The 27,831-nt window shown below is 42.2% G+C and overlaps 1 protein-coding gene across 2 annotated transcripts; it reads left to right on the top strand.

Annotated features, from left to right (window-relative positions):
* Nucleotides 1-1,952: 1,952 nt before the first annotated feature.
* IRS1 (insulin receptor substrate 1) lies at nt 1,953-5,549 on the top strand. Of its 2 annotated transcripts, XM_065411085.1 has the most exons (2): nt 1,953-4,163; nt 4,206-5,549. In XM_065411085.1, exons 1-2 carry the CDS (start codon nt 1,953-1,955, stop codon nt 5,547-5,549), a joined length of 3,555 nt encoding a protein of 1,184 aa, XP_065267157.1. The 2 variants fall into 2 exon arrangements, with proteins under 2 accessions (XP_065267157.1, XP_065267156.1); XM_065411084.1 differs by having other exon boundaries at nt 1,953-5,549.
* Nucleotides 5,550-27,831: the final 22,282 nt, after the last annotated feature.

The raw sequence follows: 27,831 nt of genomic DNA, 5'->3' as shown, positions 1-27,831 counted from the left end.
ATCGGTCTCAAAACTATGCATCCTGTTTTCAATTCCCAGCCCCAAACGTGTCTCTTCTTTTAATTTCTCATACCCCTTTTCTATTATTGGTCTTCTTTGGGCTTATATTATTTAAAACGGTACCGAACTTTGGGGTCCGATTTATATGGAAAACATGCAACATAAAGTTGCATTATTTATTTTAATTTTTTGCTCACGGGGATAGTCTCAGCTCAATGTTCTGAGCCGCCCAGAAGACAACAATCTTACTTCGGCATAGGAGAGTCACTCTGTATTATGTTACAGAAATCTCCAATGCCACAGACATTCGTGAACGGTTTGCGGATGGATTTTATTTGTTTGAGTGGGAAGGGGCTGGGGAAAGGGAGGGGGTTAGGGAGAGGGGGGCTTTTCTGTTTTGAATTCAGTGGTTGCATTAACTTCTTTCGATCTTTACCCGCTTTGAAAGGGAAGCCTCAATTGCACTAATATGGTGGAGAGCTGGGATGGATGCGGGGGGGAGATGATGTTCAGCACCCTTATGTCTATATTGCAGATCAGGCAGCACTGGAGTTTAGACGCAGCTTGAATGTGAAGGTGGGGGGAGGAGGGAGCCTCGTGGTTACAACGCAGCAGCAGCGCCTCGATCAAAGTTGCCACACTGCAGAGATTCACTCACAAGCCCCTAGTTTATAAATAACACGCCAGTGAATGGCGTCTACGCCTTTTTACTACGCTCCACTCCTCAACCTAGCCTGGGCACCTCCCCCCGTGGAGGAGTTGAGGGACAGGCCGCGCTGCCAATAGGAAGGCGGCCCCCCAGGGCGCAGAGCTGCTCAGGGCCCGAAGGTAATTGCAGCCGCAGCGGCACTGAATGAAAGGAGCGGCGGGCGGGGAGGAGGGGGCGGATTGGAATGCCGCGGCACCAGGCTAGGTTGGAGCCTCCCTCGGCTGCTGCTGGGATGGTCCACGCACTAGCGCCGTCACGTGTTTCTCTCCTTGGAGTGAGACTGAGTCTCGGTGGCGGCTGGAGGGGGCCGGACTCATAAACACAGACACAGCCGCTTGTTTGGGTTTGGGGCGCTCCGAAACTCCGAGAAGCAGCCGGAGGAGGAGAAGTCAGCCAGGCAGCCCCAGACCCGCCTTCAGCCTGGGGCACGGGAGGGGGCTTTGCTGTTGGCCTCGGCGTCTTTCCCGACTGGAATGAGGAGGAGGAGGAAGAGAGGATGTTCCTTTCCCACTTGGGCTGCTTCCCCTCCTGCTGCTGCCTGGTTGCATTTTGTGTTGAAATGGCACATTCTCTTCCTAACGAGATGGGACTGAATGGGGTCGCCAGCCTCCTCACGCATAAGCAGAAGCAGCAGCCTCGGCGCTGATTTTTGGGCTGGGCTGTGTTTTTAGGGGGGGAGAAGAGGCGTGTGTTTTGGGGTGTAAGCCCCGGACTTTGCAAAACAAACCGCTACCCAGAGGATCTTTAATCTGCTACAGAGATTGCGCCCGCTGAGGCGAAGTTGTGAAGGGGAGGGTGTTTTGGAGCGAAGCAAGGGGGACCCCCTTCCTGCTCCTCTCTACAGAGGAATCCGACCCATACGACTGAAAGATGCGTTTCTTCTCTTCCCCGGCGGCGGCTGCTGGGAGAACTAGACTTTCATCTGGACTGACTGAGACTGGACTCTTTAAGGATATATTGACCCTCCTGAGGGTGATTTGGGCATAAACAGCAATATAAACGCTGCTGTGGTGCTGGAAGCTGCCTCTGCCACTGAACAGCTGCTCTCACCCTGCCAGTATCCCCTCCCCCCATCCCGTTTTGGAGAGGGGATTCCGAGCTAGTTTTTTTTATTATTATTATGATTGTTGTTGCATGAATTGTATTTTAAGAGGTGTGGTTTTTTTTTTCTGCCTTGCTTGGCAGTTTTGGGGGCCTGTGGGCTGATAGCTGCGGTAAAAACACCACCACCTCTCCTTCCACCATGGCTAGCCCCACGGATAATAATGAGGGCTTCTTCTCAGATGTCAGGAAGGTGGGTTACTTGCGCAAACCCAAGAGCATGCATAAACGCTTCTTCGTGCTGAGGGCAGCCAGCGAGTCAGGACCTGCCCGGCTGGAGTACTATGAGAATGAGAAGAAATGGAGACATAAGTCAGGAGCCCCCAAGCGTTCCATCCCACTGGAGAGCTGTTTCAACATCAACAAACGGGCAGACTCCAAGAACAAGCACCTGGTGGCCCTCTATACCAAGGACGAGCACTTTGCCATTGCAGCTGACAGCGAGCCTGAGCAGGAGAGCTGGTACCAAGCCTTGCTGCAGTTGCACAATCGGGCCAAAGGCCACCACCACCTCCATCATCATCGTCACCACCACCACCACAGTGATGTCTCCTTTGGGGGTGGCAGTGCAGGGCTGGGGGAGGCAGGTGACGATAGCTATGGCGAGGTGGTCCCTGGCCCGGCTTTCAAGGAGGTTTGGCAAGTGATCCTGAAACCTAAAGGTCTGGGCCAGACCAAGAACCTGATCGGCATCTACCGCCTGTGCCTGACCAACAAAACCATCAGCTTTGTGAAGCTGAACTCAGATGCAGCTGCTGTGGTACTGCAGCTGCTCAACATCCGCCGCTGTGGCCACTCAGAGAACTTCTTTTTCATAGAGGTTGGGCGTTCAGCGGTGACTGGGCCTGGTGAGTTCTGGATGCAGGTGGATGATTCAGTGGTGGCACAGAACATGCATGAGACCATCCTGGAAGCCATGCGGGCCATGAGTGAGGAATTCCGGCCCCGCAGCAAGAGCCAGTCCTCTTCCAACTGCTCCAATCCCATCTCTGTGCCCCTCCGCAGCAGACACCATGTCAACAACCCCCCACCCAGCCAGGTGGGGCTCAGTCGCAGGTCCAGGACTGAGAGTGTGACTGCTACCTCCCCTGCTGGGGGTGGTGGTGGTGGAGGAGGAGGAACAGGGGGCAAACCCAGCTCTTTCCGAGTCCGAGCCTCTAGTGATGGGGAAGGAACTATGTCCAGGCCTGCCTCTGTGGATGGCAGCCCAGTAAGTCCCAGTGCCAACCGGACCCACTCACATCGGCACCGTGGCAACTCCAGGCTTCACCCTCCACTCAACCACAGTCGCTCCATCCCAATGCCTTCTTCACGCTGTTCCCCTTCAGCCACCAGCCCAGTCAGCCTGTCATCCAGCAGCACCAGTGGCCATGGCTCCACCTCAGACTGCCTCTTCCCACGCAGGTCCAGTGCTTCGGTATCAGGCTCCCCCAGTGATGGTGGTTTCATCTCCTCGGACGAATATGGCTCCAGCCCCTGCGATTTCCGCAGCTCTTTTCGCAGTGTGACTCCAGACTCTCTGGGTCACACCCCGCCAGCACGGGGGGATGAGGAGCTCAACAATTACATTTGTATGGGGGGCAAGGCTGCCTTGTCCTGCAGCTTGGCAGCTCCCAATGGCCACTTCATCCCTCGCAGTTGCCACCCACAGCATCAGCAGTGCCGCTATCCTGGCACCCCATGCTGCCCCCGGAGTGGTGGAGAGGAGGTAACTGACCTGGAGAAGGGCTTCAGGAAGCGGACTCACTCTGCAGGCACCTCACCCACCATCTCCCACCAGAAGACACCCTCACAGTCTTCAGTGGCCTCCATTGAGGAGTACACGGAAATGCTGCCTTCCTACCCTTGTGGTGGCAACCGGCTGCCCTCCTACCGGCACTCTGCCTTTGTGCCCACTCACTCCTATCCTGAGGAGCATTTGGAGATGCACCACTTGGAGGGCAACCACCACCGGACCAACTCCACCCCACACACTGATGAAGGCTACATGCCAATGTCGCCTGGGGTGGCCCCTGTGCCCAGCAGTGGTGGCACTCCCAAAGGTGGTGACTATATGCCCATGAGCCCCAAGAGTGTGTCAGCCCCACAGCAGATCATCAACCCTGGCAGGGGGGGTCGCCACGCCCAAGCCATGGTGGACTCCAATGGGTACATGATGATGTCCCCTAGTGGCAGCTGTTCGCCTGACGGTGGTCCCGCCGGCTATGGCAAAATGTGGACTAATGGGGCTGGCCACCACCCAAAGCTCTCGGTAGAGAGCAGCGAAGGGAAGCTCCCATGCAGCGGCAGTGACTACATCAACATGTCCCCAGCCAGCGGCTCCGCCACCAGCACCCCCCCGGACTGCTACTTCGCCAGCTCGGAGCCGCCGGGCCCGGAGGAGGCCTCGGCGCAGGGCCCGGCCGAGCCCCCACACAAGCCCATCTACTCCTACTTCTCCCTGCCGCGCTCCTTCAAACACGTGCAGCGCAGGGCAGCGGAGGACAGCGGCCCCCAGCTGCGCATCTCCCTCAGCTCCGGCCGCTTGCTCTACGCCGCGGAGGACTCGTCCTCTTCCACCAGCAGCGACAGCCTCGGGGGAGGCGGGGGCCAAGAGGGCGCCGGAGGTCCCTACCAGGCGCAGCCCCCGCAGCAGCAGCCTACCCGTCAGGCGGCCGCGCAGAGCAGGAGCCGTCTGACCAGACCCACCCGCTTGTCCCTGGACGGCCCCAAGGCCAGCACCCTGCCGCGGGCGCGGGAGCAGCCCCCACTGCTGCTGCCGCCGGAGCCCAAGAGCCCCGGCGAGTACGTGAACATTGAGTTCGTGGCCAGTGACAAGCCGGCTTTCCCGTCGGCCGCGCGGCCCCGAGGGGATGAAGGCTCCGAGTACATGAACATGGAGCTGGGGCCGCCGCGGGCTGCCTGCCAAGCCGGCTTCGCAGCCGTACGGGCGGCAGCTGCGGCCCGGCCAGGCCGAGGAGCTGCTGCCCTCAGCAGCCGGGACTATGTGACTATGGAACAGGGGGGTGGTGTCGGGGGGCCCTGCCCGGGCTGCGCCGACCCCCCGTCCCCCGCGCTCTTGCTCAACTACGCCGACATGCGGACGGGCCGCGGCGTCCCGGAGAACCCCCCTGCTGCCCCTGCCTCCGCCCAGGCGCAGCCGCCGGCCGAACTGGCAGCGGCGCCACCGCGCTCCTCCTCCCTGATGGGAGGCCCGGGGGTGAACAGCGCCTTCACCCGCGTCAGCCTCAGCCCCAGCCCCGGCCGCAATCAGAGCGCCAAAGTGATCCGCGCCGACCCGCAGGGGGGCCGCCGGCGGCACAGCTCCGAGACTTTCTCCTCCACCCCCAGCAACGCCCGCGGCACGGCGGGCAGCGGCGGCCTCAACGCGCCCTTGCTCTACGGGGCGGGTGGTGCGGGGGGCGCGGAGGAGGTGAAACGCCACAGCTCGGCCTCCTTCGAGAACGTCTGGCTCCGGCCTGCCTCGGGGGAGCTGGGGGCAGCCGCCAGGAGGGAGCAGCAGCCCCTCGGGGCCGGGGGTGGCTTTGAGAACGGACTCAACTACATCGACCTGGACTTAGTGAAGGATTTTAATCAGCGTCGCCAACACCCCCACCACCCCCAGGAGGGCACCTCTGTGCTGGGGGGGAGGCAGCCGCCGCCGCCCAAAGCCCCTAATCAGCCTTGTGGGAGTAGCCACTCTAGCGATGATTTGAGTGCATATGCCAGCATCAGCTTCCAGAGGCGGGAGGACGTCTAATAGCTGGGCAAGAGCCAGAGAGAAGGTGAGTGCACAGGGAGGGGGAAAAGGCGTTTAAACGAGTAGAAACGCCCACTTAAAACTGAGCCCAAAAGGCCAGCAAAAATCAGGCACCTAGGTGTTGGAGGTTGTTCAGACCACTGAACTGTGTCCTAAAGGGATAGCTTAAGGTGCGGGCTGTACTGTTCTCTTGTTTTCTTGGAACGTCGTTTTTCTCTTGTTTCTTTGCACGTTCACATCCTACTCTCAAATAGAGCCCTTAAAGTGTGTGCAGTGCTTGTTGAGGCGTGGGAAGAAGATCCAGGTTCACTCACTGAGTTAATCTTTTGATAGCTGCAGTTTCAAATATTGCACAATTAAGGGTCTGTGGTGAAAAATAAACCAAAAATAGACCTAAGCATGGTCCCTACTTAACTGATAACAAAAATAGGTTGGATAAAGTCTAGAACGGTGATTAATCCGTTGAAGTTTATTTCTTCTAGAGGAGGTTTCTGTAATTAGATTGGTGTGGTGATTTTTGTAAGCTAGATGGTATGTTCTTAGAACTGAAAATATTTTTTCCACGTGGGAAGTGTTTTGGAAAATATTGCAGCCACATTAAGTCACAGAAGTGTTAAATGAATGTTTTGGTTCATTTTGATTTTAAATATGCTATTGCTTCCAGAAGCAAAATTATCATTTGACACTGCCTTCTTGAGTCATGGATGCTTTTCAGACTTGACACACTGTAAGCTTGTCCAAGCAACGGGGACAGGGGTCTCATGTTTTGTGAACAGTTATGGTGAGGTGGTTCACTCTGTGAAATCTGCTTAAATATTGTTGCTGAGACTAAAGTGCTTTTTAGTTGCACTTTTACCTCACTCCTTTAATCTTTAAGAATACATAATAAAAGATCCAGTAAGTGGAGGGAGAGGGTGTGGGGGAGAGGATGTAAAAGAAAGAGGTGTGGTCTATGTTAAAATGGGAGTGGGGATCAGATTCAGAAGCTCCTGTATTCTAAGCTTAGTTGTGGCCAGTTATGACTCCTGTATCCATAGGCAAACGAATTAACCTTTCTAACTCATTTTGCCCATGTGTAAAATGTGTGTATCTACCTCACAGGGTTGCTGTGAGGTTAATTAGGTAATATTTGCAAAGTGCTTTAAAGGGACTCCATGATAGTGTGTTTAAAAAAAACTTGTGTTTAGACTGATATTGATACTAAATATAATTTAGCAAAGGACAATTTTATAAGTATCTGCAAACTGCAGAAGAAGCAAATGGTGTAGAATGGACTCTGTGATTATAAGCTTAAAATGTTTTAAAATGAACAAATTAAAAATAATCTAGGCAAAATTTGTCAGCCTGTTGTATTAAGACTGTCATTACAAGGTGTGCCTAGGACAAGGAATACTTTTGCAACCAATGTGATGGATCTGCCAAATAGAAACTGAATACAGAGTATACACTGAAGAAATACAAAGTGTTTTTTTTTTTTAAATAAAACATTTTCTCCACTAAGTATGTATTGCTGTATAATATTGATATTTTATACAACTGAGTTTTGCTCCAAGGTCTCTATTATGAATAGACAACTCCAATCTAAATGTTAACACCCTTCCTGATCTCTGCAGTTTTTCATGTATTTAACTCCTAGCAATCACTGTACAGTGAACATTTACAACATAATTGGACAATTCATACTATTTATTTGACTGTAACTGTACTTACACACTTATTCAGTGAATATTTTTATTGCTGCTTTGCTTGGTGTAAGTACTAACACCAATCGGAGTGGATGTGATAGAAGATTTAACAATCATATGTAGGATTTTCCTTTTACCTGAACTGGTGAGCCTAGTGTAGAAGTGTGAATTGCGAGTACCTGGAAGAAAAACAATACACCCTTTCCCGTAGTTGTTACTTTAACATTGTTCAAATAAGTGATAATTGCAAATGTATTAAGGTAGTCTTATTTTATCTCATCAGTATATGCTAGACTAGTCATGCCTTTGGGCAGGACTTAAAATTTGGCCAGGGTATTGCCGCAGTGGCAAGGGGTGTGTGCCTTTTGCTTTCCCTGAAAAAATCTGCTCAACATTGGCTATGTTATAGGTTCCTGAAAAATCTGTTTACTACACACGTAGTAGAGTTGTAGAGGCTGGCAGCTAAATGACTTCTCTGCAGATTCCATCTGCATGGCGCATACTCCATTCCCACACAGATTCTGTGGGTGATCTGGTTGTGCATGCACTATTTCCACAGAGACAAGGGAGCATGCTCCATCCTAGAACTGAGCTGGACTTCCCCTGAAATTCCTTCTTCAGGCTGCTAGGGCTGCACTGATCTGGCACTAGAAAGAATTGAGGGCAGGGAGACACTCTCTCCTGTGCTTTCATTGCTCTCTTTGCTGGTGCCCCAAGCACTGTGAAGGAGAAGGAGGAAGTAACCTGATCAGAATGCAGAGAGAGGATCAGATGAGTGAGAAGAGGTGTGGGGGCTAGACTGGAGGAGATATGACCTGGGTGTGGCTCAGGGAGGAGGAAAGGGGCAGGAGTCAGGGCAGGGGATAGAGGTGAGTAGGAGCAGAGAAGGATAGAGACAATCTTATGCAACCTTTATTTGGCTCCCTTGTTCATATGCATTATGATGAAATCTTTAAGCCCAAAAATTGGCAAGGAGTTATACACATGATTGCATTCTATAATATATATATATTTATATTTCATACGACAGCTTTCATCCCCAAAAGGTTTAAATTACTTGGACAGATTTTATTTATCTAGACCAAAATATTTTGTTGTCCCAGGTTGTCAGATCAGGACTCTGAGCATTTTCCAGCTTCTCATTAGATGGTGAATAAACGTTTGCCACCTTGCCACAACCTCTCTCCCTCCCTCCCTCCCTCCCTCCCTCTCTCCCCCCCCAAGCCATGTATGTTATATACATTTAACTATATTGAAACATCTTCCATTGTGCATCTCCCTCGAAAATCAGTTATGCCCACTCTAATAGATTTCCCCCTGAACAAATCGCTTGTTTCCAAATCTGTTCTGTTTCTCTGTCCTCCTTACCCCCATCCATATTCTTGTCCCCATACCTCTTTGCTGCTGCTGTCCCAAGCCCTGCTGCTTTCCTGAGTTTACAGGGGGCTCAAACTTTTAGCTGTTTCTCAATACCAGGGTCCTCTGCTTCTTGCTCCTCTCCCAGCCTGTTAAAGGATCACCAGTTTAAATGCCACCCTGTTCTTTGAGTTCCTTTACAGTGGTTCCAGCTGCTCTAATCCTTCCTTCCTCAGAAAGAACTTCTAGTGCTCTGGCTACTCCCCCCCACCCCCTTCTTTCTAGAGAAGGAGCCTGTAGCTCTGTGGTTGCACTTACTAGCAACCTTGGTGAGCTGATATACAATTTTTAAGACCTGCGCCAGACAACTGCATCCCCCCCCCTCCCCCCCGCCGCCAGTCTTTCCTCTTCTCTTCCTCGCTTTCTCTCTGTGCTCTTGGTAAGGAACAGTAATCTACTTGTGTATGTACCACTCTTAGTTTTTCTCTTTTCTGTGTCCTGCTTCTTCTGGTAGCTGTAAACTGTAGTATAGTGAAACTGATAAGATACTTGTAAGTTTCACTTGTCTTCTCCTGGGATTTCTCTGTTCAGAATTAGCTGAGGCAACTACTTCTTCCTGTGCTTCTGGTGTGGTATTGAGGAGCCTCTCACAGTTGGCAACAGTACGAAGATGAGCAATTGATAGTTGATGTACTGAGTCACAAAACATTTGAAGTACGAAGCCATCTTGAAATTCTTGTGTAATATATTAAGAAACATTTTCAAATACCTCTTTTTCTCTAACTTGCAGTTAAAAATAGTTTTATAGCTTTCTTCTAAGTTCATAATTTAAAAAAGTTTGTGGGCTTAAGGAGTTACTTTAAAAATGTAACACATTTATCTGCATGCAATTAAAAAAAACTGAAGCACTTCCAAAGACAAAAGGTTCAGAAGCCTCTGTAGCTCTGGGGCAGCAGTAACTTGAACATCAGCAAGATATGCAAGTTATACATGCTACAGCAGTATTATTATAGACTAAATAGGGTGTTTTATAGTGTATGTGCACATTGTTCCCCCCTCAACTAATCATCTTCTAAAACCTAGCCTGTGTGTCACTTTGTGCTTGTAGTTTGTTAAATTATTAGTATATTCTGCACTCTTTAAATATTTTTTTCATTATTCAAACTGCAGACCTATTCCTTTAATGTAGTTATTGTAGATACATGTAACTGTTAGCCTGGACTTCTGACTTACATGGCAGTTTTAGGAAAATTGCTTTCAAGATTTTTCTCTCTGGTTTATAGAGCCCTATAAATTGGGGCTATGTAATCCGAGATCAAGTAGGCAATAAAATAGCATCCTGTGATACACAGGTTTTGTATTCAGTTAGTATTAAAATCACATTTAGGATCATGTTTAAATTAGAAAAACAAACAAGAAATTCAAAGTTAAGGATGACACTCCTTTTTTAGCTGATGATTGTAAAAATATTTATTCTGGATCGGTTTTATACATTTAACAGCTGGGATGTAGAGCCCTAAAGAACATATGCGACCAACACCTGTGGAGTTGGAATGTAATCTGACCAAGATCTTCAGTGTATTCTGTTACTTATATAATTTAAGGGATGTAGCCTGGTGAACAGCTCAATTTGAAATTTTCAATTAGGAACATACAGTTTATAATGGTTTTGCAAAAATTTGAATACCAGCACTGAGGCTAATTGAATTCACATCTGAATATCCTTTTGATAAAGTTGCTGTGACTTTGTGTGTGTGTGCACATGCGCATGTAAAGGAAGGGAATTATTTTTTACTTTTCAAAACGGACTAAATTCAGTATTGATTGTAGAAACTATTTTTAAAAATCTCAAGGGAACAGTCTTAAATTCAAAGTTCTGTTTTTCATGACATTCAGGTGAAAATAATTTTTTCCCCCCCCAAAACTAATTAGCTTTTGGACTTAGATTTTGTGTACCAAGTTTCATCCTAGAACAGATCTTTGTATTTGAATTTGAAAATCAAGAAAAGTAGAGCTCAAAATAGAAAAGCTGGCAGTCTGCAAGCTTTAGATGCCATAGATAATTTTGAAAAATGTTCACAGTAGAAATCATTACACTTTTGTAAATTCATTCATTTATATTTTTCTTTCCTCCTTCATTTCTTAGGATAGCTTATTTTGGAAAATAGGGTCTCTTCCTTAGAGTTCCTGCTGCCTACTTATCACAGAATCCATTCACATTGTTGTGCATCCTATTGTCCTGAGTGAGGGGAGCAGGATTTTTCCACTTGCTCTTTTGTCCTGTACTCTTTGTCATTGAAGTTGAATGCTGTGATTATATAATACACAGAATCCTGTTTGTTAACATAGAACTTTAAGTACAGAATAAGCACGAATGAATAACTCCTTAAGCAATAAGGATCTTGTTGTCATGTAAACATTCTCATAGTAAAAAGAGAATGATATTCACACTGATTTTTAAATTGCTCTTTTTTTCTTCTTCCAGTTTTTCTTCTTAGCTTTTTTTTCTTTACACTGTGCTACTACTGGGACTACTATAATAAACCTGCTAGATGAAAAATCTTGATACATGCTAATTTAATTATTCATATCCTGCATTTATAATCAAATCACCTCTAAACTATTTAATTTAAAGGGTAGCTCATAAAAATAAAAGCTCAAATTGCAAAATGATTGCGACTTACTATTAGAATAAATCGTCTCTTACATTTTATGGCAAGAGTTGAAATACAAATAACTATGGCTACAATTCCAGGTTGTCAGAATGCTGAAAACTGGAACTTTGTCTCTGAAATATAGTCTGAAAGTGTACATCTTCACTAAACTGAATAGCGTTAATTCTGTTTTTAATTGTTCCATGTTTTGGTAAATGAATGATTTTGATTATAAACAATTATAGCAGTTTGAATGTTACAAAATAGCAGCGGTGAAGAGGAGAGTCTTGTGTAATACCTCTTTTGATCTATTTAAATATGGTGGGGAAACTGAACAAAAACAGAGGTGTGAATAGATAAAGGAGATTTAAATAAGCCTGGCACTCTTAACTAAAAGATGACTTGATATGTATTCTCTCTGATTATGCTTGATATATCTAGGTCACATTCTTTGAAGACTGTCATTAGAGATTTAAACTAGAGTAATTGGAAAGTGCTGTTTTCTTCACAATAATACACTACGGGGTTGGGAGGACAGTGAAAAGTTTGTGTGTGTATATGGAACTGTTAATCATAATATGATTGACTAAAAACCTAATATTTTTAGTATCTGAATTGTAAAATTGATTAAATCTTCTTGCTAGTAATGCATAATAGGTTTGCCCGTATATATTCTGTCAGCTACCTTTAACATTCTATTGTTGTATGCAGTGTAGTTGTAGCTGTGTCGGTTCCAGGATATTAGAGAGGCAAGGGGGTGAGATAATATCCCTCGTTCAGAAATTAAGTACATAAACTCTGCATGCAAAAATTGATCTTCTTAATACAAGAATGGAAACAAATCTCATTTGCAGAAGTATTGTAGAAATGTCTCCGTCTTTGCAACCAAACTCCAAATATTTCTATTGGTTTCAGAAATTTATTTCTGATGACTGTCTGCGCATATGTCAGAAGCTGGAAAGATGCAATCTGTGAGCTCTTAAGACCGCACCCCCAATTTGATTTATGTCTTGTTTGCTTTTATCTAGATGATTTTTTTTTTTTTCAATTGCTATGTGGGTGGATGTTTCTAAGTCATAGGAATTCTGAAATATGCAATCCGCATCACCAACAGTTTCTTTGAAACCGTGAATTTCAAGAAAATAAGGGGGAAAAGGTAGCTACCCCTCAACCTCAGACATCTTCTTGGACTCCAGTTAGAAGCCTGATCACACATACTCAATAAGAGAGCTGCTCTGTTTAACTCAACTGCTTCTTGCAGCATGGGAGGAAAAAAATGAACCAAAAAATGAGGTAGGAATTAGAAGTTCTAACAATCCATTCTCCCAAAGCAATGGGGAAGGGAATTGAGAGAGACACCTGCATCATCAGAAATACTCTTATTAACTTAGGATTTTTTTTTTTTTTTAAAAAAGTCTATTGTCCGACTTACCGTATATACTTGTTTATTAGCCCGTTCGTTTATAAGCCGACCCCCCAAGATGGTTAGGTAAAAATAGCAAAATCTGTATGACCCTTTCATAAGCCGACCCTATATTTCAGGGGTTGGCAAACTTTGACTCCTGGCCCGTTAGAGTAAGCCGCTAGCGGGCCTGGACGTTTTGTTTATCTGGAGCGTTCACAGGCACGGAGCCCCTCGGCTCCCAGTGTCCACGGTTTGCCGTTTCCAGCCAATGGGAGCTGCGGGAAGTGGAGCGCCACCTCCTGCAGCTCCCATTGGCTGTGAACCGTGGCCACAGGGCGCCGAGGGGCTCCGTGCTTGCAGATGTATAGTGTGTAAACAAAACGACAATGTATTAGATATTCAATTCAATGATTCCATAGAGTTTAAAATCATCAAATTTTGGTGTAGACCTGTTTATCAGCCGACCCCGCTCTTTGATGCGTCACTTTTTTACCAAAAATATATGAACGAGTATATATATGGTATTTTGTTTCTAGCTCTGTAAGAGACGTGTCCAGAAACAGCTTTGCAGATCAGCAGTTTTAGCATCTATGGCATGCGTTTTAGGGGAGTCTCCTTTTTTAATCAATAATAAAAAGGAGTCCTGCATGTTATTGAGCATCTTTTTTTAAGATCCATAGTCTGTTTCAACGCATACTTAACCTCCACAACCTTCTCTATTCAGGGAATGAAATAGCCCTCTACCCTGTGTGGTGGTGGTTTTTTTTTTTTTTTTTTTTCCCCTTCTTCAGTAAAAAGGTTCCTTATCTTTTGTAGTTCTGCTAGGGCCTGATCTGACTTGCTCTGAAGTCTCTTGGAGTCTTTCCACTGAAGTCAATGGAAGCTGGATTGTGCCCTTAATGACAGTTGGTGTCACTTGGAAAAAGATTTTTGCATGTACTCTCCCTCTCTCCTGCCTCTGTCCCCTTAGAAATGAAATCTGATAGGGGAGTGTCTCAGTGGTTGTGGCTAAGTATTCCTAATACTTACCTAGGATTTGTTTGTTTCAAAGGGGTACAGTACAATAAGTGACTCATCAGTAATAATTCTCAAGTCAAGCTCTCTCTAGAGAATATGAGAAAATGATGGATTTTGTACTGTGGTAGAATCAGGATGAATTGATCACTTTTTTTTTTTTTTTTAAATCAGCAAGTAGGGAACCTTGATTTAAATAATCAGTTTTGCATTTGTTTTTCAGTCATATTCCGTAAGGGCGGTTGATTTCTCATTGGTTGGTAACCATTAAAACCTATGATTTGCAACTAAGCATTTACCTCTGCACCAATTTTGGTACTACTTGCTCACCAGGGGATTACGCTGTATCTATATGCATTAAAGCAGTTATATAGCTTAAAAATTATGTATTCAGATTTGTGACTTACCTTTTTATTATGTTAGAAATGGTGAATGATGGATTTCTTACTACAATAACTTTTTACTTTCGATCTGTGTCAAGCTGCATTTGGATGGAAATTTTAATTCTTAATGCACTAAAATAGCATTTTTAAATTGTTTACTTGTTAAATAAGGCTATGTTAAATGTTCTGGATGCAGGGTAGTTGTAGCTGTGTCGGTCCCAGGGTATTACAGAGACAAGGTGGGTGAGGTAATATCTTTTATTGGACCAACTTCTGTTGGTGAGAGACACAAGCTTTCTTAGCGACAGACAGTGTGGATTTGATTTAAATCATGATTTAAATCACTAGTCAGGAAGACTTGCTTTAATCATGGATTTCTACGTAAAAGTGCATTCTTGTTGGTTATTATAACCTTAATACATATTCTTCACAACTCAGAGATAGATGTGGGTTTCATATTTAGAAGGTACACACTATACATCTTTAAAGTGATTTATTTTGAAAACTTTTCATATTAGTTTTACAGCTATATCAGAAGATGAATGATTGTCTAGTTATTTCATTTACCAAAGGTAATTGAAGCAGATAGTTCACCTCCCAATGATTTCATAAATATCTCCAATTCAACAGGTTAATCATTAATATTTGGAGGATATTCTTGCCATGCTGTATTAGGAGGAGAACATCACCAGACAGACATTTAAAGTGTTTTATTTAACTAAAACAACAACGTTATGTATTCTGGGTTTTTTTCTTCAACAGCAAACATATAATATTTTAACAAAACAAGCATATGAATTTTTGAATTTAGTTAAACATTCAAGTTTTTTAAAATCAGGTTTGTTTTTGTTAAAATTGTTTTAAACTAAAATAGTTACATGAAATATTTTTTTTAAAAAGTACAAACATTAAATCGACTGTGTCAGCCAGGTCAATATGAGAAACTTAAAATATTGGCTTCTGCAGCTAACTCATTCGTCTTCCCCTTCATTTTCCTGTTTGCTCATAATCTGGAAAAGAAAAACAAGCTTTCCTGCTTTTTCAGGTCCTAAATGATTTCTCAATTTTGAATGAATTAGTCCAAAGGAAGAAAACATTCTTTCCACACTGCAAGAAGAAGCTACTGCTGTTAAAAGTGAGATTATCACTTCAACAGTCTCTGAATCCAAGTTCTTAAGTGACTTCCACCAGTTCACTGGTGTGACTTTCTTTAAAACATCATCAGTAAACCTATATTTCTTGAATGGTTCTTATTCCCAAACTGGGTCTCTTTTACGGCCTACTGCAATTATAGGTTTTCCTTTCTAGTGAGAGAATGGTATGGTAGATCTCAAATCAATGAAGGCTACACTCAGAAAGACCTCAAGACTTCTGGAATATGCTGCTCAAACAGTTTCACTTTTGTTTCTACTGCCTGTCCCTTCCTTCTCACATTTATCTCCAGACTTCTCCTTGTTCAGATCTATTCCGCCCCCAACAATCTTCTATTCATTTAACTTTCTGAAACTTTGCACTTTTAGAGAGAAGTAAGGGATTGACTGTGTACACAAATGTGTAGAGGGACAATAGGGTTGAGGTCTGTTATTCTCACCTCTCTCTATATTATTTATTTTAAAACATTTTTGCTGTTAACAAGCATGTTATCTCTGGAGACACAAATCCACAGTTTGAGAACTGCGGCGAGAAGCCGCGGCCAGCACATCGCTCGCCCGCGCCGCTTCTCGCCGCCCCCATTGGCCCGGGACGGCGAACCGCGGCCAGTGGGGGCCGCGATCGGCCAAACCTGCCGCGTCAGCAGGTAAATAAAACTGGCCCGGCCCGCCAGGGTGCTTACCCTGGCGAGCCGCGTGCCGAACGTTGCCGACCCCTGTTCTAGACTGAGCACTGAATCCCATTGGGTAGATAGAAAGATTAACCTAAGTAATCTATACAGAAGCCCCTGGAACCCCATAAGATTGGGTCCCTAATCCATGAACTATTGGAACTCATTTACAAAACTTTTCTTAAACATTATATGAATATATTGTCTCATACTATAGAATTAGACTTTATAATCCCTATTCCATGATGAGACATTATAGGTCAAAGATATATCTTAATTAAAACTATCTTTAGATTTATTTTAAAAAATCAGATTTAAACAAAAAAAAATCCATTTTTATTTTTTATTTTTATTTATTTATTTTATTTGAATCATTAAGTTTTATCCACCCTGGTGACAGAGAGTTCTTCCTTATGTCTGGGAAAGGTACTTCCAGTGTCACACCAAAATGCAAGGCAGAACAGATTGCTTAGTGTAAGTAGTTAGCACATATTGCATAGGACCATTTAAGGCAGAGTGGCCTGATAGCATCTCAGCAGTCATAGGACAAAAAGAGGGCATTAGTGGGTTACAGGTAGTTGTTATAAGCCATAAATCCAGTGTGTCTGAATGGAAGCAGAAGCTCTTTGTGGCTCAAAAGCTCTCTCTAACCAAAAGAAGCTGGTCCAGTAAATGATACTACTTTTCACCCACCTTGTCTCAAATGTACTGGATGAACTTATAAACAGTAAATTTATCAAAACATGATTGTATTTAAAACTGAATCCTTAAACAAATCAAGTATTGTCTGTCATTAATGAATGGAACTGATTGTTTCTGGTTATCATGTCCTTCAAGATTTTAGTACCAGTAGATCTCATCCTCAAACTCTTTATTTTTATTCATAGCTTGGAAGCAGAAAACAAGCTTGCCTGCTTTTTTAGCTCTCAATCAGTTTCTCAAATATTTGAATGAACTGGTGATTGAATTGAACTTGCTGAATAGAGTGAAAGAAAGAAAATACTCTCTGCACCTGCAGGAGAGAGAGTCTAAAGCTGGTTTAGGACTTTAAAAAACTCTGGATCCAGATGTGTAGCCAGTGACTTCAACCAGTTTACTGGTCTAATATTGATAGCAAACACACACTGCTTGAATATGTTTTATTTAATGGCTGTAACAGATTATGATAAGGTTAGGCTTGAACATAGACTGTCAATTTCAAATTAATTTTTCAACCTTTTTTATTTTAAAAAAAAATCTGATTTTTATTTAAGGATGGATTTTTATCCACTTTGTATAAAATTAAGGTATCCTATTTACATGTCAATTTGTTTTGTGTTTAAATATATATTTTCTAACTACATTTTTATAATAGATTAAAATAATTCTGTGTTGGGGGGGGAAAAAAAAGACTATCGCTTTACCACACAGAGCACAGCGTGGACTGTTATATACAAGATCCGATTAGATGATTATAATAGTTTCTTCTGGCCTTTTTTCACAGAATCATTGGGTTTTTATTATTTTTTTTATTATTATTATTTTTTTAACAAGGTTCGCACGTTCCTTCACAAGCTATTGAACTAGAGACATTCATGAAGCATTCAAGGCTGGATGGTGCCATCTCAGGAATTGCAGAAAGGACAAACATCTTGGTAGAAGGGGAGGAAGAACCAAAAAGACTTCTCAGTAGGGAAGTTGAGGCATTCCTGAAGAGATTTGAGTGTTGGTTCAAGCTTCAGTTTATTCCACTCATGCCTCTTGTGCTGTGTGTAGGTGTCTACAGAAATTTAAATGATCTTCAGAAGCCAAGAATGAGGGCTGCGACCCATCTGCAGTGCTCTGTTTTATGGAGTGTACTCTTTTGTTCATCTCTGATGCTACATTTAGAATAATACAAATTACATCCAGAGCCATGGCCTCATTTTTGTCAGTGAGGGGATTCTTATGGCTAAAACAATATACAACAGACCAATCTTATAGCTTTTTTTAGTTGCCTTTCCTTTAAAAGAGGCTACTCTATGGAGAAGAGCCTTATCAATTCTATTCATTTAAATGACTCAAACCAGAGCCTGCTCTAAGGGAAGCCCGTTCAACGAGTCTCCGGCCTACTGTCCTCGCAAAAGGGATCAAAACCTGCCCAATGAGAGAATAATCTTCAACTGATTTTAGTTCCTTTCATCCCTAGACAACAGGAAATAAGCCACAGGGAGCCCCTTAGGTTTTAAGGAGGTGCCTGAATGTCAGAAGGCGCATGTGCAGAGCTGCACAATCGGAGGGAGGCCAAGAAAAGTAATTCATGTGTAGGCACAGGTGATGTCCAGTTAGTGGGTCCTGGAAATTACCCATTCAGGTATGCAGAAATACTTCAGCAACTCCTTTTCATTCAACTCGCCCTGCTCCAAGATAAACACAACACGTCTGGGAAACCTAAACCATCCCCTGAAATAGAGGCCATCCTCCTAGTCCATTTATGCCTTTCAATGTAGGCTTTTGCTTTAATATTTTACAGGCTGCAGTGTCTATAGAATATTATAGCGTTTTGAAAAATAAATGAAAATGAAAACAAGGTTGGAATAATTTGGTACTGTCTTAATTCTCTCCTTCCCATGTACGTGTCTGTCTAGTCTTTAAAGTATGGATTTCTTGTTTGCTACTTCACTGCAACGTCCTTTGGACTGATAGGGTGACATTTTATGGAAAAATGAAGTCTTTTCTTATCTGAACCTTCTTCTATTATAGCTTCTACCAGTGCAGAGCACCCTATCTTAGGTTAGTTTAAATTGATTGTTTCATCTTTTATTTGTTTTTAGTTTTGGAATTTAACTCTGAGGGTTTCCTTTCATACTGTGGTCAGAATTTATGGAAGTAGCCAAGAGTGATTGGCCCAGCTGCTTCAGTAGTTGAATAGCATAGATGTGTTCTTCAGTTTGTCATTAGAAGAAAAAAAAATCTTACAGTTGAGTGTTTTTTGTCTTTGTTTTCTTTGAGATGGGGTGGGGGGGGGGGGGGGGAAGTGGGTTCGTTGCCTGAACCTTGTCTCCACTAAGATTTTTGCACCAAGATGGCTAACAATATAAAAATACACCTCTTTTTTTGTAGTGAAGACCTAGCCACAGATTCTGAAATGGCACAACTCACTTGTACTTTCATTCTCTGTATCTTGATTTTCATTTTGCTTAGGAACTGCTTTGTTGAAATGAGAATTTCATCTTCTTTCTCTGATATATAAATAGAACTTTTTCTTTCTGCCTTGTTCACTTTTCCCCTACGAAGTGTGGGCAGAGTTGAATTCTTTCCCTTGTATTCCTGTATGCTCTATTACATATTTTATCGAATGCTCCATTTATTGTTTCATGATGTGAATAATTAACAAGGCTGAGTTATAATTCTACCACTATTAATTAAACTGGGCTGATGAATATCTGCTTTTCTTCTTAGAAATAATAGGATGTGTGTGTATTTAATTGCTAGCATATGTAAACATCAAAGCAATAAAAAAATTTAAATATAGGTAAGGGGACACTTTCCAACTTTTAAAAGCACATATTGTGGAAAAAAATGAGATTAAAAATCCCCTAGACTCCTAACAAATAGAAATTTTATCACTTCTGTTACTACAGTTCAAGAACCTCAAAAACAGTAAGCACATTTTACCACCTCTAGTAGTCAAGTGTCTTAAGCAGTCTTGTTTTATAACTGCAAAGTTATTTTGAGTAGGCTTATTTTCTTTTTCATAAATTTGTGGGTTTTTTCCTGACTTAACAACAATATTCAAACTTAGCAGAAAAGCAAATTGAATAAGGCTATACAAAAAACTACTTTGTTAGCAAGCAACTGGTTAAAAACTTTAATGCGCAACATTTTAAAGTTTCTATTTGTTCCAACATTTGTCAATATTTATGAAAAATAGTATTTTTTTAACTTTCATTGTTTAAGTTTGTAGATAAGTAATGGGCAATTAATAATTTATTAATTTTATATGAAATGAAAACTGAGGAGGAAGAGATGAAAATACACGCCAACCCTTCTGTCCTCCTCATACAGCTGCTCCCTCCCCACCCCCCCGATTTAATGAACAAAAGTTAAGAACACATCCTCTGCAATAATCAGCATATGCGGTACTAAGTTGTGACTTAGACATGTAAATAATTAAATATTTCAATCTTAAATGGGGTAAATATTGCTGTTTGAGTTATTCATAATATTTCATTTTGATTATAATTTGAAGCAGTTTAATAGTTCTGTTTTTTGTTGTTTGTTTTTTTTAAAAGCTACACAAACCCAAGAACCCCCAAACACCTTAAATATTTTTCAACATGCAACTTGATCACCTAGCAAGTTGTTACAAGGGAAAAGCCTTTCAGAAGGTGTGCAGACAAGTAGCTAGGGCATGTTGTTTTTCAGGCCTTTGAACTAAGTTAGGAACATGCTTCAAGATGGAAGAATGAATGGTTGTTTGCTGCCTTTAGCCTCAGGGCTTGAAAATCATGAGGCATGTTATTGTGCCTTCAAAGCCTGTTTTGCATAAGCAAGATTTTGGCTAGAGCTTTGTATTATCAAGGACACAACAATAAAACATTGAGCCACCCAATCTCACTTAATTGGTTGGTGATGTTCAGAAATTACATGCATTTAAGGGCCCTATAAGCTAAGGTACAGCAATACATGGATTTCAGTTGATCTATTTATTAGGAAAAATCCTTCAGAACTAAGGGTTTGTCTATATGGAGAAATTTCTCCAAATAGTTATATTGCTATAGCTATACAGATATAACTCCCTGCATAGACACTCTTATTCTGGAATAAGAGTCCTTTTCTCTGTTAGTTTGTCACTTCCAGAGGAGGATGAGGTTTAAAAGGAAAAATATGAAACTCTGTCTTTTGTCCCTGTTTAGCTTGAGATGGCCATAGTCCATCTCGGATATGACTGATCCCCTGTACAAGGTGGGCTGAGTTGAAGGGGGCAGGCTAGGTATGGAGAAGTAGATTTGGGAATCACTGGCAGAGAGATGATAGTTGAATCCATGTGAACTAGATGCAGTCATCTAGGGATAAGGTAAGAAAGTGAAAAGGTACAGGTCAAGTACTTAGCTCTATGGAAACCAAGGGTACGTCCAGACTACCCGCCGAATCGGCGGGTAGCGATCGATCTATCGGGGATCGATAGAGCGATCCCCGAACGCGCTCCCATCGACTCCGGAATTCCACCAGGGCGAGCGGCGGTAGCGGAGTCGACGGGGGAGCCGTGGCTGTCGATCCCGCGCCGTGAGGACGGGAGGTAAGTTGCAATAAGTTACGTCGACTTCAGCTACGCTATTCCCGTAGTGGAAGTTGCATATCTTACATCGACTCCCTCTCCCCCCCTCCCCCCCCCCAGTGTAGACCAGGCCCAAGTGGCAAAAGGAGATGGGAATGAGAAGGTGCCACTATGAGAAATACCAAAAATGGTTGGAAGGGAAAATAGAGGAACCAAGACTGGACAGGACTGGGAAAGCCAAGGGAAGATGGTGTACAGGAGGAGTGATCAGCTCTTATTGAAGGCTGCTGGCAAACTGAAAGGTGAGAATAGAGAAGAGGGCCCCGTGACTTGCCCAGGCAGAGGTCGTTAGAAACCACTGTGAGAGCGGTTTGTCAGGAGTGGGAAGGACAGAAGCCAGGTTAAGAGGAATCCAAGCAGGGAGTCAGCAGACGAATTTGGGGCCTAGGAGCTTCTATTTTCAGTGGATGCAAATGGTATTAATGGTTTAGATTAAACATAACATTAGATTAAACATTAAAAGTAGAAATAAATGGAGTAGGTGGAGATATTATTTTAGGAAATAGAGTAGTGAAAGGAATTAATTAGTGTAAAGAATGGTTAAAGAAGAAAACTGTACTGCAGTTACGCAATCAGAAATGCCGGTGGTCCTTAAATCTTACCCTTTCTGAGAAAATATTTCTTTGGAGAGAGCCATAAACAGTTTCCTCTCTGTATAGGCCACTTAGTGCTATTTAAAAAAAAAAAAAAAAAAAGTCATCTTGGGCCAGATGTTGAACTTGTGTGACTCATCATAGCCCAACTAAAGTCAGTGGAGCTAGGACACTTTCACCACCCAGGATCTGGCCCTTTAAACTTAGTTTTTCCATCATTTGCTTTCAATAAGCCATTACTAAAGCATTCTGTTTGAATTAATATTAAGTCCCAGTTGAATTTAATTTCAACTATATCATTAATGTTACAAAATGATCTGATTCAGTGTTAAATTTATCTCATAGTCTTGGGTATTTTATGTTTTCAAAAAACTGTTCTCTTGAAGATTGACAAGATATTTGCTTTGTTTTGATGCAAGTTTGTTTACTTCTGTGCTTGCTACAGTAACACATCAGGTTTTTATTCTCTAGTACTAGCAGATAGATCTTGTGATGCTAATTGCCTTTTACTGATTCAGGTCATATCTTAGCATTTGCATTTAGGTTTAAAAAATAAAGAGCAAAACATGATTATTAGTAGTATTGCTGTACACTTATTGTTTAGCAGTAACTGTTAAAACACTAATTAAATAATCGCTTTTGTGTTGAACTCATAATTTTGCTTTGAATAGCTTTTCAATCAGAGATTTTTCTTTTTGGTGATTCATTGACTTTCCCCCCCAAAAAAGCCTTTACAAGCTCAGTAGTAGTAGAGTTTATGCTCTGGAGTCTATTTCCAGGTCTATAGATCTCTTATTTTAAATCTACGGATGGTAGAAACTTTTATCATTTAGCTTAATTTTGTGTAACTGACTGCTGTCTCTGATCCTGGTTCAGGAAAATATTTTAAGCATATTTATCTCATTTCAGGATGCTATGTCATAGATTTTAAGGCCAGAAGGGATTATGATTTTCTGCATAACATAGGCTGTAGAACTTCACTGAGTAATTCCTACATTTAAGCACATATTTAAGTGCTGTCCTGAATGGGTTTGTTTTCCTAAGTCAGTATCTTACTGAACATTTAAGTACCACTTTTTAAAAGAAGGAACGTCTTGTACCATACCTTCTTTGAGATCAGGTGGAACATTTTCTACCACTTACTATTACTTTCATCTTCTGATCTGGGTGCCTCCTCTTGCCAACGCCAGAGACACCCCTGCATCAAGCTGACTGTTCTGTTTCCAGGAGAGTTTACGTTTTGCTAGAGGTAACCTTGACTCACTTGTAGACAGATTGTTAGGGCCACAACTCAATCTGCACTGTGTTTCCTCAATCTGAGAGTACCTCTGAAGAGCTGATTTCCCTCATGCTCTCCCACCAGTAGTTCTTAACTCCTTGCTTTACTAAGTGTACACTAGGAAACTTTGCCACTTTAACTATACTGGTGGTGCTAAAGCAGCAACCTTCCAGCTGTCTCTTCCCCCCTCCCCTCCCAAGTGAGAGCGCAGTTATACTGGTACAAAGTGCTTATACCAGTATAGTTTAAGCCCTCTCTACACTAGGAAAGGTTTGTTGGTATAGCTATACTGGCAAACCCTTGTAATGTAAATACAGCTTATACTGGCAAAAGAGTGCTTAGTGGCAAAATATCCGGTATAGACTTGATTTATTCTACTCTAGAAAGCAAAATAAGCTACACTGGTATAAGGCCTCTTTGTACTTTTATAACTGCATCCACACTAGTACTTTTTTATTTTTTTATTTATTTATTTAGCCTAACTACCGTAGTTATACAGTAAACCCTTGCTATAATGTCCTTCATAATGACGAATCTTTGGCTATAATGAATCTGGTCCTTGGATCCCATCTCCAGCCCCACCTCTGTGATTGGGCTCTTTCGCTATAACTGCCAAATGGCTTGGATCCCAATGGGTTAGTTATAGTGAGGGTGTACTTTACTGGTGTAACTTTTCTAGTGGAGAGCAGAACTCACATTTGGGAGAATCCTTGAAGTCTGACATTTTGCCTGTAAAATCCTTTTCACACACAAAACAGCACAAATCTAATGGACTAGACAGTGTCTTCTACATCTCCAAATATAGATACCTAAGAGGTGAGGTCAAAAATAAAAGCACCCATATCTACCAATTCCCATTTCTGAGTCAGACTTAGTGACCATGGAAAATCTCAAAGCTGATTCAGCTACTCAATCTCTCCAACCCTCAGACGTGTTTCTTTCAGCTTGGCAAGATAGTGATAGATCAGATGTCAGTTGGTGATAGATAAACTTTGAACATGTTTTTGTATTAAGATTACATTCTATGGAATATTGACCCTCATCTGGTGGTGTAAATGCTCAAGGCAAATTACACAAGTGGTATGTAAATGGAAGAACAAGGATTAAATTTTAGTGTAGAAGAAACTGTGGCCAAATTCTAGAAGTCACCTTTAAAAGACAGCTTCACTCTGAAAATGTTCAGGAACTCTAGTGGTGGCTTGAGTCAATCTAGGGGGAATCAAGATGCTCTGGGAACCACTAGGAATCTGTAGTTTGATTAATTTTTTTTCTGATTTCAAGTTCTCTTTCTCCATTGTGTATGTTAAGAAAAGTTGTTTGCATTTTGTCTGTTAACTAATCCTTCTGCATAACTTCTTTTTTGTTGGAAAAAATGATAGCATTGTTCCCCTGTTAAAGTTCAGACTGCTTTATTTTTTAACTAGCAATTTTCTTATCAACTGAAATGACACTAATGGCTCATCCAAACAGTTAGTGTGTCTTATGACCTGAGGAAGTGAGAGTAATAACTGAACTTTACCACTCATTTTAAAGGAATTTCATGGGTGTCTCCAGAGACTAGGAGAGGGACACAAAGATCTTGTGTATTTTGAAGGAACCTTGTCTATAGGAGGAGATTGTGAAAACTAAATTTAAAATTAACTTGACTTACTAGTTTAGGTTATACACTTTGTCTTTATAGTGGGATAAAAGATGCTAAATTGAGTCTACCAGGCCATGCTGAGGGATAGTTTTCTTCTACCTTAAGTGACTCTGGCAGTGTCAGATATTTTGGCACCTTCTAGTCAATGTGTGGGGGTGTCTCTCTCTCTCTCTCTCTCTCTCTCTCTCTCTCTCACTCTCACAGGATTCCTCCAAGTTCATTCTGCCTCAGCAAGTGAAGGTCACGCAGCACACACTTCCTTTCATTTGCCATCTGGCAGTTTATTATTAGTGATGGTATGGAAATCACAAATAAGAAAAGCAGGACCAAAATGCTCCACATACTGCTTCAGCCAGCCACTTACAAGCTTAGCCCGTTGTACTGCTTGGTGGAATCTCCTTTCACTTGGTGTCCAATTCAAAGTCCTTTAGAACTAGAAGAAACTTACAATACCACAAGAAAAGTTGGAGTCTTCAATGTACTCCTTCCTCCCCTTATTTTCTTCTGGAGCACAAAATGCTGCTGGAGCCTCCCCAGTTCAGAGAACTAAGCTCAGTTTTGAGTTCTGTGCTGCTACCAGCGTACTTCTAAGCCGGCTTGCCACTTGCACCCCTCCATGCCTTCTGTTGCATGAGGAGATGACATTACTTATAGACCTGCACGTTGTGGGTGAAATTCTGTCCCCATTGAAGTCAGTGACAAGACTCCCATTAACTTCAGGGGGTAGGATTGCACCCAATGTGTCCTTAGCAAAACAGGCAGGAATAAATGACAATAGCTGAGGTTTGTGTCACCCTACTCACTGCTCTTTTCAGAACTGCTGGAGAGTGACTGACTGAATTCTCAGAATTACCTCTTTTTATATAATTCTATTCCGTATATGAAAATCATTGGCAATCCTTATCGACTTCCTTTTAATAACTTACTTATATTCTCCTGAAGTGGTATACATGTCAGTACAGCAGGAATTGCAAGCATTGTGCTGTTTTTAAATAAGAATGATCACAAAATGTTTTATTTCATGATCCTACAGAAAGGAAGGAGTGAGAGTAGACGAATAAAGACAGTGGACTTCAAAAAAGCAGACTTTGACAAACTCAGAACAGGTAAATAAGATCCCTTGGGAAGAAAATCTAAGGAAAAAAGTAGTTCAGGAGAGATGTTGGTTTCTTAAAGAGACAATATTAAAGATGCAACAGTAAACTATCCTGATGTGAGGAAAAGGTAAGAATAGTAAAAGGACAATATGGCTCCATCAGGAGCTCTCTTACTGCCCTGAAAATAAAATAAAAAATCCTTCAAGAAGTGGAAACATGGAGAAGTTGCTAAGGCTGAATACAGAAAAATAGCACAAGCATGTAGAGACAAAATTAGAAAGTCTGAGATACAAAATGAATTGCACATAGCAAGGCAATAAGAGGTTATATAAATACATTAGGAACTACATATGTATAAATGCATAGACAAAAGAAAATGTAGGTCCTAGAGGAGGAGGAGAGCTAACATCAAGAAGTCTGAGGTGCTTAATGCTTATTTTGGTTCTGCCTTCACTAAAAAGGTTAATAGAGACCAGATCCTTTAACACAGTAAACATGAACATCAAGAGGGAAGGAACATAAGCCAAGATAGGGGAAGGACATGCTAAAGAATATTTAGATAAGTTGGATGTATTCAAGTTTGCAGGGCCTACTGAAATTCACCCTAGAGTACTTAAGGAACTAATTGGAGCAATTGTGGAACCCGTAGTGATTATCTTTGAGAATTCATGGAGGGCAGGTGAGATCCCAGAGGACTGGAAAAGGGCTAACATAGTACCTGTCTTTATATATTTAAAAAAAAAAAAAAAGTGTGATGTGTGTGGGGGACGGGGGACAAAGAAGACCCAGGGAATTATAGACCAGTCAGCCAAACTTCAATAGCTGGAAAGATAATTTATTCCAATTATTAAGCACCCAGAGGATAATAAAGTTATAAGTAATACCTGGCATGGGTTAGTCGAGAATAAATCATGCGAAACCAACTTAATTTCCTTCTTTGATAGGGTTACTGGCCTAGTGGATGGGGGAAGCTGTAGATGTGATTTTTGTTTTTGTTTAAGTAAGTCTTTTGACACCGTTCCATGTGACATTCTCATAAGCCAAGTAGGAAAGTGTAGTTTGGATGAAATTACTATAAAGTGCGTGAAAAACTAGTTGAAACGACTTTCTGTCAGGCTGGGAGAACGTATCTAGTGGGATCTGTCAGTGGTCTGTCTTGGGTCTGGTACTGTTCAACATTTTCATTAATTACTTGGATGATGGAGAGGAGAGTGTGCTTATAAAATTTGCAGATAAGGACAAACTGGGTGGGGTTGCTAGCACTTAGAAGGACAGGAATAGAATTCAAATGACAAATTGGAAGAATTGGTCTGAAATCAACAAGAAGAAATCCAATGAAGGTATGTGCAAAATACTTCACTTAGGAATGAAAAATTGAATGCACAACTACAAAATGGGGAATAACTGCCTAGGTGGTAGTACTGCTGAAAAGGATCTGGGAGCTATAGTAAATTGTGAATTGAATATGAGTCAACAATGTACTGCAGTGCAAAAAAGGCTGGAGTACTGTGTCCAGTTCCAGGCACTCCACTTTAGGAAAAAGGTGGACAAATTTGAGAGAGTCCAAAAGAGAGCACCCAAAATGATAAAAGAGAACCTGAGCTGAAAGATTAAAAGAACTGGGTGTGTTTAGTCTTGAGAAAAGAAAACTGAGTGTTGATCAGATAATAGTCCTCAAATATGTTACGGGATGTTGTAAATAAGATTGTGATCAATTCTTCTCCATGTCCACTGAAGGTAAAGAGATTTTAAGTTAAATTATTATGAGAAATGTTCTAACACTAAGCACAGTTAAGGACTCTAATAACTTACCAAGGGAGGTTATGGAATTCCTGTTATTGGAGGTTTTTAAGAACAGCTTAGACACCTGTCACTGATGGTCTAGGGGTTTACTTGTCCCTGCCTCTTCACAGAGGGCTGGACTAGATAACCTCTCGAGGTTCCTTCCAGCCCTACATTTCTATGATTATATTTTCTGGAGAAGGGGGAATCACTAATTTGAAATAGCAAACTGTTATTCTATATTCAGAAATCTCATTGAAACATACCAATC

This window comes from Emys orbicularis, chromosome 9, assembly GCF_028017835.1.
Source record: "Emys orbicularis isolate rEmyOrb1 chromosome 9, rEmyOrb1.hap1, whole genome shotgun sequence".
NCBI classification, from domain to species: Eukaryota; Metazoa; Chordata; order Testudines; family Emydidae; genus Emys; species Emys orbicularis.
This window is presented reverse-complemented; position numbering and strand designations above follow the sequence as displayed.

Excerpts from the sequence above, each read along its gene's own strand:
- IRS1 (XM_065411084.1), top strand. The coding sequence starts at position 1,953 with ATGGCTAGCCCCACGGATAATAATGAGGGCTTCTTCTCAGATGTCAGG.